This window comes from Cygnus atratus, chromosome 19 (genome assembly GCF_013377495.2).
Source record: "Cygnus atratus isolate AKBS03 ecotype Queensland, Australia chromosome 19, CAtr_DNAZoo_HiC_assembly, whole genome shotgun sequence".
Taxonomy (NCBI): Eukaryota; Metazoa; Chordata; class Aves; order Anseriformes; family Anatidae; genus Cygnus; species Cygnus atratus.
In genome coordinates this window covers 1,155,210-1,171,397 of record NC_066380.1, presented here as the reverse complement: position 1 = coordinate 1,171,397, position 16,188 = coordinate 1,155,210, and the positions used below count along the sequence as shown (strand labels likewise).

The 16,188-nt window shown below is 38.7% G+C and overlaps 1 protein-coding gene across 1 annotated transcript in view; it reads left to right on the top strand.

The window, feature by feature from the left end:
* SCAI (suppressor of cancer cell invasion) overlaps positions 1 to 15,584 on the top strand; it is a 42,182-nt gene extending 26,598 nt beyond the window's left edge. The window contains exons 10-17 of the mRNA XM_050714539.1: positions 215 to 316; positions 925 to 1,003; positions 3,063 to 3,162; positions 3,640 to 3,721; positions 8,079 to 8,151; positions 9,713 to 9,886; positions 10,081 to 10,181; positions 11,293 to 15,584. Of these exons, the coding sequence (XP_050570496.1) occupies positions 215 to 316; positions 925 to 1,003; positions 3,063 to 3,162; positions 3,640 to 3,721; positions 8,079 to 8,151; positions 9,713 to 9,886; positions 10,081 to 10,181; positions 11,293 to 11,439 (858 nt within the window). The 3' untranslated portion in view covers positions 11,440 to 15,584. The remainder of the gene's footprint in view (positions 1 to 214; positions 317 to 924; positions 1,004 to 3,062; positions 3,163 to 3,639; positions 3,722 to 8,078; positions 8,152 to 9,712; positions 9,887 to 10,080; positions 10,182 to 11,292) is intronic.
* Positions 15,585 to 16,188: the final 604 nt, after the last annotated feature.

Here is a 16,188-nt window from a genome sequence, read left to right as displayed (position 1 = left end):
AGAAAGATCTAGATAAAATGAGGGATAATATAAAGTTCTGGTGCAAGTACTGTGCATCATACTTTACTATGTAGTAGGAAATGCTGCACAGACAGACCATTTGTATGAAAAATACATTGAAGGTGAGCATTCTAATAAATATAAATTTAGAGGCTTATGAAGCTGCTTTGTAAATATAAAGTTTTTGTTGTTTTTTTTTTTTTTTTTTCAACAGGAGTCAACAGAGAAACCAGCCAGGCGGGAAAACCCCCATAAATATCTACTTTATAAACCAACTTTCAGCCAGCTGTATACGTTTTTAGCAGCATCATTTAAGGTTTGTGAAAGTGGTCATTTCTGGCTGCCTGCATGCTCAGCCTTTTGCAGAAATTAAAAGTTTCTGCTTCCTCATGTGGCCAGTCCCTAGACAGGTGGAAAATAGATTTCTTTTACAGGTCTATACAGGAACCTGGATGTGTTGTGCTTGCTATCCAGCTGAGAAGTTGAAAGGGTCAGGGGGAAGAGGCAGATGTTGCAGACCCTGGGATATTTGGAAACAAAGAATTTCCCTCAGGATCTTGAATTATTTGGGAGTTAGTCTGCATGGATCTTTTGGTTTCTGTTCTGTATCTTGAAAATCCTTTTTTTTTTTTTTTAATTGCTGCTTGAACCTCTAATGTCAGCTTAAATGTCAATATGTAAAAAAAAAAAAAAAAAAGTGTTAATGTGTCTCCAGTTTACATTTTTGTCTATGTACTCACTTATTTGAAGGGGTGTATGTAGTGGGGCGAGGTATATACACCTAAGAATAATAGAATGAAGGGAAGCTAGAAGCAGAAGTAGCACAATCTTAAATGATGACATTTTTACTAAGGTGATGGTAGTGTATTATAATAAATTTATACATTTTCTCCCTTGCTACTCTTCTCTCTATTTGAATTTCAGGAGCTGCCTGCAAACAGTGTACTGCTGATTTACTTGTCTGCCACGGGCGTGTTCCCATCAGGTCGTTCGGATAGTGAAGGTACAATAAAGGAATGCTCCCTGTCATGAACAGGGCTTGAATTCTCTATGTGTTCCAGGACAAGTGGCCAAGAAAGATGTCACAAAGCTCCTTTTAAAAGACAAGTCAATTTTATTCTCCTGTCCACTTAGTCAGATAGTCTTTTCTTTGCACAAACAGTAGTTAATTCCATGTATTTTAATTAGCGTTCATTAACCTGAGACCTTTTCAGGGGACGTAGACAGTTTTTGATGCATCTGAAGTATTAAAAGCTTCACCAGTTTTGAAGACTAAATGTCTCTACTGATGCATCTGTTCAAAGTTAATAAAATGGCTAAATGGCACTTTGTGATTCTTTCAAATCTCCAGTACCAGGAGAACATATGGTCAGGAAATGGATGGTAAAAGGGCTGAAGCGTCTGCAGGGATTGTTCTATTTGCGTGTTTGTTAATGTGACAATTCAAGCCCTTCTCATGATTTTTTGACAATTCCCCTCACCTCATCCTCCTATTCTTTGCAATCTAGCAGAATATTTGGATGCAGCTGCAGTCTAAAAGTTGAAAACTGGTTGGCTGAAGCAAACAGTCAAAAGATCTGTTTATATAATTTAAGGAAAAAAAATGTTTTTAACATCCTAAATATTGTACACGCCTCATCTGTTTGAGACTTGCATTCCTTTATAAGATGCATGCCTTGTCCATTCTCATGCATGACTTTTGAGCTCCCAAAATGTTAAAGGAAAAAAAATCTCTGTCCACTTCTGATTGTGGCAGTGATTTTTTTTTTAAATGCTTTTAACATTTTATTTTTTGCTATGACTTGGTGGTGGCTTCTAACTGAACTGTGTTCTTTACAGTATTACGTTCACTTCACTGCATGTATTATTTCAGCTTAGTACTTTACCATAGAGCCATCAAGGCTCCTTTTTCTGTAAATCTGCACAGTCAGACTTTAGTTTTTATTAAATGAATCTCATTACAACTGCATTTTTTTAATAAGGTAGTGTAGTCTGCAAAGACCAAAAAGTTCTACCTTATTAAAAGGAAGAGCAGCTGCAAGCTGCTCTGTTGATTGCCTGTAAGCAGTTTGACAGATCACATTAAACATTTGTAACAGTACTAAATGTATGTTCTGCTCCTAATTTTCTATTCCCAAAGCTTCCCTTAAAATGGAAGGGTGTCTGACATACCCAAGCCTGAAAAAAATGCATTTGGTGGCCAAATACTAGTCTTTCAACTCTGCAAATACATAACAGAATTAGGAAAAACTAATACTGTCTTTTACTAATGTTAATGATGCTTCATAACTGTATCAATGGCAGAAATATTTCTTGGTATTTCTAGTGCTTTTTTTTTTGTAGGGTTTGGTATTTTTATTACTTTCATCTTTGCACTAAATCAAACAGATAGGCAGGTGCTCAGCTGTATAAGATTAGCAGAATCTTTCTTTAGGTTGCTGTAGGAGCACATGTCCAGGGTGTGTGCATTTAAAAACTGTGAATTCTTTATTTGAAATCTTAAAAATAAATCTTTGCTGCAGATTTGAAACCCAATTAAAATGTTTTTTCCTTCCTAGAAGTATTAAAAGCTTATTAATTCTTTGAGCTTTTTCTTCTCCCCTTTGCAGGCTTCTTACTGCAGATATTATATCCATTCTGAGAGGCGAAAGGGTTTTTGACTGATTTAGCATTAGTTTTTGGTCAGATTCTGATTCTAGAATATACTAGCTTACATAGTAATTTAACAGAGGTATTGATTTTCCTGTATGAAACATGTGATGAGTTTTAAACTTTTTGCTATGTAGTATAATGAGAGACAGTATTTGGATCTTTTGTGCTATATTTGTGGATAAATAGTAAGTTAGAAATTACGAAGTTGCATTGTTTTCTTCTATTTGATAGATGCTGAAACTACTAAAATGCATACAATTGAGCTAGTAAAGTCTCTACAGTTACAGTAGTTCAGATTCACTTAGTTCTCTGGGATTTTTGGTTGCTTCTTTCCTTTCATATATTCATTAAGTCCTTAACAGAGCTGAGTTACCTCTGCTAATTTTAACTTTTTTTTTTGCCATGTGTAGGTCCATATGATTTTGGTGGTGTTCTGACAAATAGTAACCGGGATGTTATAAATGGCGATGCTATCCACAAGCGAAACCAATCTTACAAGGAGATGCACTGGTAAGTCTCATGAATGTGACAACTGGGAAGAATTTGTCTTTAGTAGAGAAAAATACATCAAAGCCTCTTGAATTCAAACTCGTCGTTGTAGAACATCATAAATATAGATTGGCTTGAATTTCAAGAATTATAAATGAATATGCAATTCTGAATGATGATTTAAGCACTGAAAAGTATTACTGTGACTTAAGGTAAGTTCTTTATTATTGGAAAACTTCAGGTAATGGATGATAAGTTTGCAAGAAGATAAACATCTCTTCTTGGAAAGGAGCTAATAACAAGTCTGGTAGCCCATATTACAGAGAATACCAAATTAATTCTGCAGTTACTTTCTCAGGATGCGCCTGAAGACCAGGGCAAGAGGAATCTGCTTTCTTTTTATCTGGACGTGGGCAGCTGTGTATCTGAGAAATTTCTGCACTGTCACAGCTTTGTAGCGATTCTAGTGCTCTGTGAAGCATCTCTTTCTCTTTTCAGTCTTCACCCTGGAGATCTCTACCCTTTCACAAGAAAGCCTCTCTTTATCATTGTGGATTCGTCAAATAGCGTCGCCTATAAGGTAAGGCTCTTGAATGCAGCTACTTACATGATAGGATACAGTGTCAACCCCTAGTTAGCTTACACTTTTAATGGGCTATTTTTTTAAACACTTTGTATTCAGTCTTTCTTTTCTTTTGAGGTTGTGCATGCTAGTCAGGATCTGATCCTATGAATAGGAACAAGAAGGAGAACCACATGAACAGCCGCTCATTGGAAAGTAATAAATCCTCCTGGAGGGAAAAAAGGTTCAAGATTTCCAAGATCTCTGGTGGGAGGTTTATTTTTGTTATATACCAAAGACAAATCTTGGTGTGTGTGCATGGGGGAGGGAGCTAACTAATCTGCTTTTTCTTTTTCCAGTCGTCCAGCACTCAGTTGCTTTTAACCAACAGAAACGAGTCAAAGCATTGAGCCTGATCTTTTAAAACACGGGGTGTCTGTGTCTGAAAAGTGTCTCAACCAAGGAAATAACAAGACTCAAATTAGCATCCAGTGTTACTGTAGAGTGGTATATGCTTGGACAATGAGTCTCCTTCTAGGGGGCTATCGACTTAAAGTAGAATTACTCCATGCCAAATCACCTTTGGGAATCTGCAGTTCGGGTAATAAAGAAGCAGGCATTTTCAATCTCAGTTGCCAGTTGCATCTGGATAGCATTATGACAATTATTTAATTCCTGAATGGGATATTAAGAATATGCTGTATCTGGGGAAAGTGCCACTTCCTTATGTCTTCCTTTTTTATAGCTCCATTATTTGCAGTGAGAAAAGTGAACATTCACAGCTGCATTTCTGAAGAGGAATAGGGACGTCTAGTGGCCACATGAACTTGTTCTTTGTTCAGTATCCATAGTCTGTGTCATTTGTTTTAAAGGCATGTGTTGGCTAACAAGTTACTAAATTAGTGATCAGTATAATTCAGAATCGTCCAGTATTGTATCATAGAATTTTTACCCAATAGTTTTAAAAATGATCTGGCCCTCTCTGTAGGTTGTTCTGCTTGTTGTATTGTAATGCATTTCAAAGGGCTTTTTAACCACTATTGCATTTAACTTCGCTGCACTAGATATCAACACAAATCTGCTTTTTGTTAAATTCCCTTCTCTATTTTAGAATGGTTTCCTTGTCTTTCAGAGAAAATGAGGATTTGGTAGGGATTTATTTTCCTTTGCTCTTTCTTGACATTGATTCTGGTATAACAACAGGGGAGTTTAGGTTTGCTTCAGGGGAAAAAGAGCAGCTTGGGTATGGACTTCTTTCCCCCCCTTTCTCTCTACTAGATTTGCTGAAAGTGGTCAAGTAGATCATCTCTGGAAGAGAGAGTAAGGGATTTCTGGAGATCCTTAGTTCCAATACAGCTCTAGACATAGCTGGCTTCTGTGGATAGCTTAGAGCAAAGGATCTTTTTGAGGTCATGGATTCCCACATGCAGATTTGAACCTGTTTTGAGTATAACTGCCAAGGTTTTTTTCAGTAGAATTCACTTTTTGTACTAAATTTTAAGTTGATAATTGAATTATCTTCAGATTGCAGTGTTTTTTTGTTTTGTTTTGTTTTTGTGGTTTTGTTTTTTTTTGTGGGCACACAGTGTGTAAAAACTTAAGTCTCCAATTTTTTCACCTTGTTCTCCGGTGAACTGACCATCAGTGGTGTAAAATACCCCAGTGCTCCGTCTGTTAAGCACACAGAACAGCTGGTGTAAGAGAGGTCCTGTAGTTCCTGCCTTTATTAAGGAGCACAGAAATGCGAATGGTGTGGGTATAATTGTGAGGAATCTAAGAACAGAATGGAAAAAAAAAAAAAGCATAGTCCTCTATGTAAAAAATATATATATATTTAGCATTTAAGAACTTGCACACACCTTCACAGTCGATTGCCATTGCACCTAGGCAGATGAGTATGTGGGAATGGGTATAAGGTTTTTGTTTTGTTTTCAACTGAAGGTCAGTGACAGAGTTCTTGGTCTTAGTACTTCCTAGCCCTTGTAAATTCCTGTCTGTTGTTCTGCATGTGTTTACATGCTTGGTTTCACATAGCCAGAATATACCGATAGTGTTGTCCTGCAAATACCCTCTGGGTGTGTTACGAGATGCTTTGTAGACTCGAGCACTGGCACAAACAAAGAGGTTCTGTGCAATTGTGTGAAAAGTTGAAGTCAGTGTACTGACTTTTTTTCCACATGGCTGCTCTGATCTTTTCTGATAGGACAGCAGCTATCCTGACATTTAAATGTCACTGCTAGCAATACCGGCAGTAACAGCAACTGCTCGCACATCTTTTTCTAAACCCATTTCTGATCTTCTGCGTGCATTCTCATTCTCACTGTCTTTCTTGAAGGTTTAAATGGTGATGACTGAGAGTCAGTCTTGCCAGGAAGTGATTTGCCAGTTTGCCAAATCAGCAGCACTTACATGAATAGCTTCCTCCCCTATATATTTAGCTGAAAGTGGAAGAGAACTGCAAATCAAGCATATCGACGTAAAACTTTGAATATTTTTTAAACCTCCATTTAAATATAGATGGCTGTGCTTTTGAAGGTTACCACCGTGTATGTGGATGAAATAATATTTTAAATTCAGTATGTTCTTGTAGCTGTGGTTGTCTAAGATTATGATCAAATCCAAAGGCTTAAAGAGTACTGCTCCAGCTAGTAAGAAAGCGAAGTCTTCGTTGGTGATGTGATATAATACTCAGTAAAACTTACTTGTGAAATGATCTTTTTGGTGTTGACAGGTAGCTCTTTTTTGGAAAGAGATGTTTGTGAGATGTGAAATGTATTTTTAAAAGCAGCAGTGCTTCTTTTGGAAAACTTGAATACTGAAGTCAAAAAAGAGTCAATTTTGAACCAAAAAAAACCACCTTTTTTGAGTTGTCCATGCACTGAAGGGTAGGTTGTTCCTTACCCAGAACTGCTGTTAACATCTACCCTACAGGGCTGTTTCTTTCCTGTTTACGTTGCAGTCCTACTCTCTAAATCATGGCTGTAACCTGCTCCTTTTCCTTTGTTGCATGTGTGCACACAACTCTTTTCTGTTGAAGTCAGGGGCTAAGGTGGTGGAGAGTGAATCCTGGCGTTTGCTTGGGCTGTGGCTAGGCAGTTGTGTCCAGGCAAGACCTGGAACAGGTACCTGGGAGCTTGAGAGTCTTATTCTCCTTGATCTACAGTTTAGATGTAGCGACTGGATATAAGCAATCATCTTCCAGAGAGTTGTGAGTTAGGGTAAACCAAGTAGTTTCTCTTCTTTGTAGGATGTAGTTGTTTTGTTGACTTAACCTCTTAAGGGACATTTGTCCAAAATGTTCTCAGATGTTGTCAATGAATGCCTTTTTGAGATACATGAATGAATGCCTTTTTGAGATACATGAATGACCCTTGGTTTTGCTGTAGGCAGCATTTAATAGCATTGTTATTTTTACTGAGGGAGTGTATGGGAAATCTACTTTGGTCTCTAGCTGCATGATACAAGATTGAATTCAACATGTGAATCTGTTCATGAATCCTAAGCATGTATGTTGCTTGAGAATGTGTGACCTGCCAGTGCCTATTCAGTTCAAACTGGCAATGTTGAGTGACTCCTTCTGGAGTTTTAAACTCCTCCTTCAGTTTTAAGAAAGCTGTTGTTGACAAGAGATATGAGAGGTGATACAGGGAGGTTGTTTAAATGAAAAATGTTTTTTTTTTTCCTTAGTAATCATTATTACCAATGAACATACTTCTTCGATACATAGTAGAACTATTACCAGGTAACTGTTGGTGAAACTAGACACGCTTCTTTTGAGGTTTCTGGAGAAATTTCTGTGCCACAGGACACTTGTGCAATATTTAAGATGCTGGTCCAGGAAATGGTTATTTTACAATACGACTTCAGTATAGCAGATGTTAAGGTCATGACCTACTTGTTTTAAAGCAAATGTATTTTAAAACTTTTCTCCATTGATCTCTTCTGTTTCATCAGAAAGAAAAGAGTAAAGAAATCACTTTGACTGGATAGTTCAGTTGGTATTGAGGAAAGACAGTAGATCTGTTTTGACCTGAAAACCATTGGCTTTCATTTTTATTGCAGAAGGTGGTTGGGTTTTTGTTTATTTTTTCAAGTAATATGTTACTACTGAAAGCCGTATTTCTATGAAATCGGTGTCTGCTATCGATAGCAGTGAAATGAGAGAATTAAACATCCTTAAATATGTAATGGGTTATATTCCTTCTGTGCTGTGTTCTAGGAGTAAGTCAATTTGTCAGCCTTACTGTCAATGCTTAACTGTGTGACAGGCGTTAGCGCGTTCTCTGTCATGAATAGTCTTTGTACCCTTAACCTGTTAAATATTCAAAAGCAAGCAGAGTGACAATCAATACTTCAAAATTCTTATCTGTTACAGAATTTCACAAACTTATTTGGACAACCATTGGTGTGCTTGCTTTCTCCAACAGCATATCCAAAAGCATTACAAGGTATGTGTAGTACATTGCATTTCCTAACAAGTTACGGTTGTGTCATTTGTCCATCTCAAACATATGTAGTGTAGATTCTTCAGGAAAAGATATCTTTTTATCATTATGTATTCCCTAAATCATGTTAACATTCTTGAAGTAGTATGATAGAATTGACATAAAGTTTATGGCAAATAATTTACTCTAACAACAGACAGCTTCAATAAGTGCTAAAAGGCAAAGTTGCTCCTACACGAAGACTCAGAATATTGCCTGCTCAGTGTTGGGATTCTAATTATTGTATTAATGTTTATTTATCATTGTTATTATTAGTACTTGGGGTAGTTTTACTAGTACCAGAAAGTCAGCAGAGTCAGTTAAGTTATCAGCTTTTAAATACTAGATGTAGAGCAAAATCTTCTCAGATCTGGTTCTGATTTTGGAGGGTAAGTTTAGGAAAGCTTGGATTTGTATGGCCTGAGAAGGTGGGTTTATAGTAGGAACGGGCAACAAAACATTGTTTTTCTGTCTTTGTGATTACTACAAAATATAAATAATTCCGAACTTCCTTATTGGAATATGTCATGTTAAGGTTACTCTTTGTCACAAAGACAGGTATGAAGATCTAGCTCAAGCCACGTAGAGAGGAGTTAAGCAAGTATCATGATCAAATGTACGAGAAATAGAAGCTTCTCATTTCTTTTAGAACTAGTCCTGTTACTTAGCTGAAACTTGAGTAGAAAGTAAATACTGTAATAATGAATCCCGTTTAAACAAACTCTGAAAAACAGAGCTTAATTCTTTTTCAAATACCAGATGCTTATGTGGTGTTCACTGACCAGTCAGGAATGTCTTGCAGCAGTCCTGCAGATGCACAGTGCACTAGAGCGCCATGCAGAGACTTCCTAGCTGAACCTAACTGAGCCCCTGTGCCAGTGTGGCATTTTATCATGCAGGACCGTGTGCCTGTGTCCTGAAGAAGGAGGAATTGCATCAAAGCGAGTTAGTAAGCTTTGCTGAGGAAGCAGTGTTTGGGAACACGAGGTGCATTACCTTTCTTTTTTTTGGCTTCTCAGTTTATTGAGCTGAAGCTTGGACCCCTGCATATTATGTTGAACTGCATGGAATAAATGGACTTTAAGATATTGCATTGCCCAATAAAAGAGCAACTGTGTAGACTTCTGGGAGGTTGTATAGGTTCAACTGTCTGGTTCTGGGAGTGGAATAAGAATGTCCATGTTTAACTAACAATTCCTCTTAGGGTTTATAATCAGTATCTTCTATCAGTTGTTTACAACTTCTGTGTTCAAGTTGTGTGCACAAAATGACGACACAGGCTTCCTACAGTTCATGGGAGAATCTCATTTTTCTTGGTGTTAATGCACATCTCCAGTGAGCCTTTATTGCTAGTCATGTGCATCACCTTGAGAACAGATCTTCCACAAAAGCAGAATATATGTAACTAACACAAACGAGTAGTTCTGCTGTTAGAGAATTTAGTGGGTGAGTGACTCCATTCTGTGGCAGGGACCTCTTTTCTGTTTCATGTGCCAAATGTATCTCTTTGTCTATTGATTTTTAGATCAATCTCAGCGGGGTAGCCTCTTCACACTCTTTCTGAACAATCCTTTAATGGCATTCCTATTTGTCTCTGGATTATCGAGCATGCGCAGAGGTTTGTGGGAGAAGTGTCAAGACTACCTTAGAAAAATCAATCGAGATATTGCCCAGCTGCTGACCCACTCCCGCTCCATAGGTATGTGCCTACAGATGTACAACTAAGACTTACTATGCTGCTTCGGGAGATGCTGGTTGTTCTTGCCCAGCCTTTCCAAGGGACAGAACAGTGAATAAAGTGAATGCACAAGTATTTGTGGTGTTTTCCTCCAGGTCTTTTCTTGTTTTTAAAGCCTTTCTAAATTGAGTTTTCTTTGTTGCTTTCCTTTACAGATCAGTCCTTTCTTCAATTTTTTGGGGATGAATTTCTTCGTTTGCTTCTAACAAGATTTATTTTCTGCTCGGCTACTATGAGGATGCACAAAATTTTCCGGGTATGCAGGGATTTCTATGCCTTTGTGAGAGCAACAATTGAGTGCATATAGAACTGCAGGTTGGAAGGGTCTTATGGCTAAGCGTATCATTGTGAGTTTGGAAAGACAGCTGATTCTCACGTGCTAATGACTTCAGCTTGTATTGAATTTGTGCCTCTGTACCTCTCCAAAGGCATGAAGCCTTTGACTTGCTTCAGTCTTTATTTTTCTACATAAGTAGCAGACACCTTCTGATTCACTTATGTCACTCTAAACAGCCTTGTCTGGTAGAAAAATTCCTCTTAATAAGTCAAGGTTATTATTTCTATGCAACTAAAAAGCTGTAAAACAAGAGAATAAGAGGAAGTGGGGAGTAGTGGAACCTTATTGCTGGAATGTGTTCTAGCACGAATAGAGCTTGAAAGGTGTTTGAAGTTTGAGTAAACTAAACAGGAAGATGATATTTTCCCTCCCTATTGGTTAGTGCTGTGTCAAAAGTGAAGTCCTACTTCTGTGAAAAGTGAAGTCCTACATCATTTTCTGTTTCTAATTGTTGGCATATAAACTGCCTGCTCCATTTTAAACATCAGAGGGGAAAAAAAACAAAAGTCAAAACACAGAAAGGTGCAGTATTCTTCTCGTCTAACTGCAGACATCTATTTGCTTTTCAAACCTAAGTTAATCTACCTTGGCTTCCTTGGTATCGGGGAAAAGTAGGTTATCTCTGAGCGGGGATGGATTCGCCCCCCGTGTCTTAGATATTTGTTTTAGGATGAGATGAATCTCCCAGTGGAGATGCTTAGATGTCTACAATTTCAAGAAATGAACTCCAGCCTAGTAGGTAAGTATATGTCAAGCCTTTTTCAATTATTATTCCATTTGCAAAGCTTCTTTGAACATGAATAAGCATCTTAGATGAATGGGCATTTGTATTGCCGCTACAACCATCTCTGAGTCAATAGGAAAAGAAAACTGAAAGTGGCTTTATTTCTGCTAGAATCTTTTCTCTCTGTGGCATGCTAAACAGATTAGGGTATCTCTTACGTGAAACTGGCCTTTTGCAATCTTCTTCTGAAAGGCTGTAAAAATAAATGAATGTCTGATTCTCTTTGTTTTCACTGTCATCTAGCAGGAAACACGAAATTATCCAGAATCTTATCCTCAGCTGCCAAGAGATGAAACGGTGGAGAACCCTCACCTCCAAAAGCACATTTTGGAGCTGGCTTCCATACTGGATGTTAGAAATGTTTTCATGGAAAACACTCTCGACGACTATTAAAAGAAACTGTCCTACTGCAAAGGGGTTTCCCTGGCCACAGATTTTGAATGGTGCAGTTTTCTAATGTGAAAATCATAAAAGGAAGTACTTGATTTTATTTTTAAACTTAGGACCATTATTTTAAAAAGTAACAATAAACAGCTGTTAGGTTAGCTGTTCCATTCTGTATGGGGTCAATTTTATAAGCAGAAGTTTTCATGTCTTGTAAATGTTAAACTAAAGAATCACTAGAGGTTTATTTGTGGTCTTGTGGATATCAACCACATTTCCAACAGCTGATCCTAAGCATATACGTATTATTGGTTACCTTTAGCCCACATTTGTGGAAATTCTTTATTTTTATACAAATTTTAAGAAATTGGAAAAAAATCAATAGGGAAAAAAAACCACAGTATTTTATCCCCAAAGAGTCTGGATTTGAAATGATAAAGGTGGAACAACACAGTGCAAACCAACAATAGCAATAATACAGAGTCCTTCATAACAAATATATTTTTTCAGTCTTAGGCGAGTAAGTAGACAAAACTGTGGAAGATTAAGTTGTACTTGGAGGCAGCAGGTTTGAAATGAAGTTGTAAAGAAATCAATGCTCCCTTTAAATTCGACACAGCAATTTATATGTAAATTTGTACTGCTGACCGAGAACACAATTTCCACTCTGCCTGGCTGGGTAGGTGGTTAGCAGGTTAATAAATTAGAAACTAAGAAAGCTAGCCCCCTTCTCTCAATGTAATAAGGATCATCTTGCCACTTGTATTGCTGCCATGATTTTCTAGGAGAGGGCATTCTTCATTTTGAGATACTAGACAGAAATCTTTAAATTTTCAGCAGGTGTGTTACCCTATTTTCTTTGTGTGGATGAAATGCGAGGCTCCCACAGTGTTACTAGTCCCTGGTTGGAGTTGAAAGAATGCCCCAAAAAGCACTGAATACAAACAATCCCTTCCTGTCACTCACTTATCAGACCAGTCTGTGCTGGATCCCAGTGCCCAAGGAGAGATGCGGGTGCTCCTCTCGCAGGTTAAACGAAGTGGGTGCTGCCATAAAGCCCTGTTGATGTTTTGAGTGCCCATCGTTGCATCTTGGTCCTTTCTTTGAACCAGTAAAACTGGGGGGCTGTAGTTATGTTTGGCAGAACTGTGGGCTCCCTCAGACTTGGTATGTTAAGGAGTACAGCGGCCTTTGCAAAGGCACTTGCTGGAGAAGGCTGTTCTGGCTGCTGGGAAAAGTTACTGCCTGCCTCATTTAGACTGTACCGCCTTCTTTGCAAAGCTAGAGCACCTCTTGCAACTCCTGACAGTGAAGGCATGATCAGAGGGAAGGAAATGAAAATATTTTAGTTAAATAAGCCAATGTTCACTGTTCCATATACTAGAAAGGAAGTGAAAGAACAAGTCTGATCAGTTCTTTTAATGTTGAACCCCAGCCAGGCCTCCATTTTTGTTGGGAAAAATAAAATAAAATTGGTGACTACCTGACTACCATAGTTACTACAGTAGACCTGTTTGTAGTGCTGTCATACGAGGTATGATGTACTCAGCTGGAATAGTGCAGGGCAGCAGATCAGCACTGATACATCCTCATTCAGCTGAAGAGAGCACAGTATAGAATAGCAAGAATTGCTGGAGTGTAGGTTGGAGTTGAAGTTTGTATGAGGGTTCTCTGTATCTGGGCTGTAGCTGATGCAACCCGTTCTTTAATTTCCCAAGTGTTAAAAAAGAAAAAACGTGTTTGTTCTAAGCAGTCTTGAAGCTATTATGTTGCCGCCACCATCACTTGGTGCTGCTCTTCTTGGACTATGGCAGGACTTTGTTACATGGAATGTGGAGTTTATTTTAAAGAGTGTGTGTTTGTGTGTGTGCATGTGTATTCTAGGCGTTTGTGTGTATATGTACAATACGCATACATCTACTGGCTGGTGTAAATTGTAAATATGTATATATGTATAGGTACTTGTATATGTATTAAAAAGTATGAAACAGTACAATGTCTATATACAAAATTTATATATACACACATACGCCATTCTGGGTGCATTCCGCAAAGTATACCAGATCATTTGTGGTTGTAGTAAAGGTTATTGCTCTTCTGCCATTGTAATTCTCTGTTTTCATGGACTTGCACTTGGTCCTTGAAGAATTCAGATCTGATTTCAGGTACAGGAGGCCTCAGTTAGCCAGGGGGAATGAGTACTCCTGTATGTATGACAGTGATTAGATTCATAGATTCTTAACTGTGAAGCTGATGATCTGCCTTTTCTTCTGGTAGGAGGTCCCCAGATATTAAAACGTGGGATTGTACGTGGAAGCTGAAAATAGTGAAAGCCTTTAATGCAGCAGCAAGGGATAGATATGCATTATCTGTTACCCCGTCTGCTGTTCCTCCTCCAGCAGTGTTCAGCTTGCACGGGAGAGGGGAATTCAGGTTTCCCCAGCTCACTCCCTTCCAGTCAAATGCTTTTGTTTTGCTTTAGCTTTTGCTTTGATGAAGCTGTTTTCATTTTGGCTCCGTGTATCTGGACAATAGTATGCTAATTCTAAGCATGGGAGTGATGATTCCATCAGCGTGGGCTGGTGACCCTCTGTGGGATGTTGCGTGTTACCTGACTGAAGAAGCCTTGGCAGACTGCGAGTCTTCACTTTAGCTGGGCTGAAGCGAGGAGTCCTTGCTTGTGATCTGGGAGGCTTCTAATCCACTGTGCAGCCCTGAGAAGAGGTTTTGTTTGCTTGTTACCAACATAGATCTAATCAGAGGAGAATGCGCTTTTTTAAAAAAACAAAGCAAAGATGAAGAAGCGAGAATACATGAGGAGAATTTAAGTCTTTGGAAATTAGTTCAGAAGTTGAACTTCTTAACAGCGTTGACTGTCCAAGTCAAAAATTCATTCTGGAAGTCCCTCATTCTCTTCTTAACCTCCTTCAGAAGGTTTGCTGCTGACAAGAGTATTCAAAGATACTGATTTTACTCCTGTTGTGTTAGTAGGAGTACAAAATTGTACTTTGTAAGAAAAAGGCTGATACCTTCTGTCTGCTGTAGCTGTAGATAGGATGAGTATCTGATCTTGGATTTTGAGCCAGCCCCCTCCCTTCTGGCCCAAAACAACTGCTTTCAAGATGAAAATATTGCTATTTTCCCTCCTTGTCTTGTTTGAACTTACTAAGTCATTCTGAACTTGTGCTACTGTGTGCTGTGTGCCGTGGTTGTAGGTACCTTCTCTATGTATGCTTGTATGTACTGAAGAAAAAAATTGGTTTGTGTATCTAGCAGTCCTCACTGGAAACGAAGGAAAGACTGAACCATTTTTAAGTGAGAAGAGAACAGATCCTTTTCTTCTCAGGCCTAATGCCTTCCCTCTTGTCTCATTAACCCTTTCTTCACATATAACTATATTGCATATGTTACTGGATAAGACTAGTCACCCCCAAGCAATACTGAACTACGAGGGTAAATTTTGTATGTAATACACTAAGAGAGGAAAATGTGAGCTGTACTGAATGTCTCTGTGTCGGGCTCCTTCTGCCTAGCTCCCTACTTACTGCATGTGATACGTTCAAATTAATCCTACTTCCACAGGAGGCACCTCTATTCCTACTCCTCTGTTCAAACTGGCTTTAGAACATCTAGGTTAGTGTTGTTGCCTTCTGTTTTTCCGCTGTTTGACTTCTCAGAATAACAGTGAGAGGGGAAGAGAGGGTCATGAATCTTTACAGCTCTGTTTTTAACTACTCTTGGGATGTCATGTATCATTTTCTCCATGCACAGCTAAATGGAGCACTAGCTTCTGTGGGCTGTGTGAACTGGAGTTGCTCCCTGGAGTGCTTTCTTGAAAAGTTTCAGGACTTTGTTTGGGTAATTTGTCAAAACAGTATCTGCAAGGTTGTGACTTGTTAAAACTCTCATGACAGGGAGATGTGCAGAGATGTCTTTTAAAGACCATATGAAATAGATGAGGAAAGGGAATTAGATTTAAGGTAATCATCTTCAAAAGCTGCAACTTGAGTAGCTTTGGTCAGGTTTCCCTTCTAAGGATGGAAGTATTACTCCATCATTCATCCATAGGCATGCTGTTGTGAAGTGCCTCCCCCTGCTTTGCCTTCTTCCTTGCGCTGTAACTCCATGCTATGCCTGAAATCTGCTTTTTTCTGAAAGCTAAAAAAAAAAAAAAAAAAAAAAAGCTTGGAATCTGTCTGAACAACTTTTTTTTTTCCCCCCCCCCCCCCTCTCTTGAGGCTTCTTTCGTAAGATCTTTAGCTACATTAGATTCTTCAGTAGATGTTCTTACTACAGATCACTAATGATGGCAGTGGCACAGCCCTCGTTTAGTCCTGCCCATTCCAGGCCCAGAGGCTGCTTCGGTGTCGGCAGCTGATCTGTGATGGCTGCTGCAGTTCCTGTGACTGAGGGAGCTCTGCAGATGGTGACAGTAAGGGAATCTTACCAGCAAGGGGAAAAGCTAACGTACAGAGCTGGAAGCTCTTCTGTATACCTTGCTGACATGAGCCTGGTGTCAGCCTCAGCGTGAGGGATACTGGTGCAGAGGACGGGGCAAAAATCCACGGAGTAGAGAAAATACATGTTCCTAAGATGGCTCTTGTGTTTTCTAGTATCTTTGAATTCTAGAGCAACTTTGTTACTGTGACCAAATCTATTGCAAGTGCTTTCAAGATTCAGATGTCTACAAATAGAACCAGGAAGGAATACATCAAACAAATTTGTCTGCTTTATATTCAAGAATGAAAGTAAAGCTAC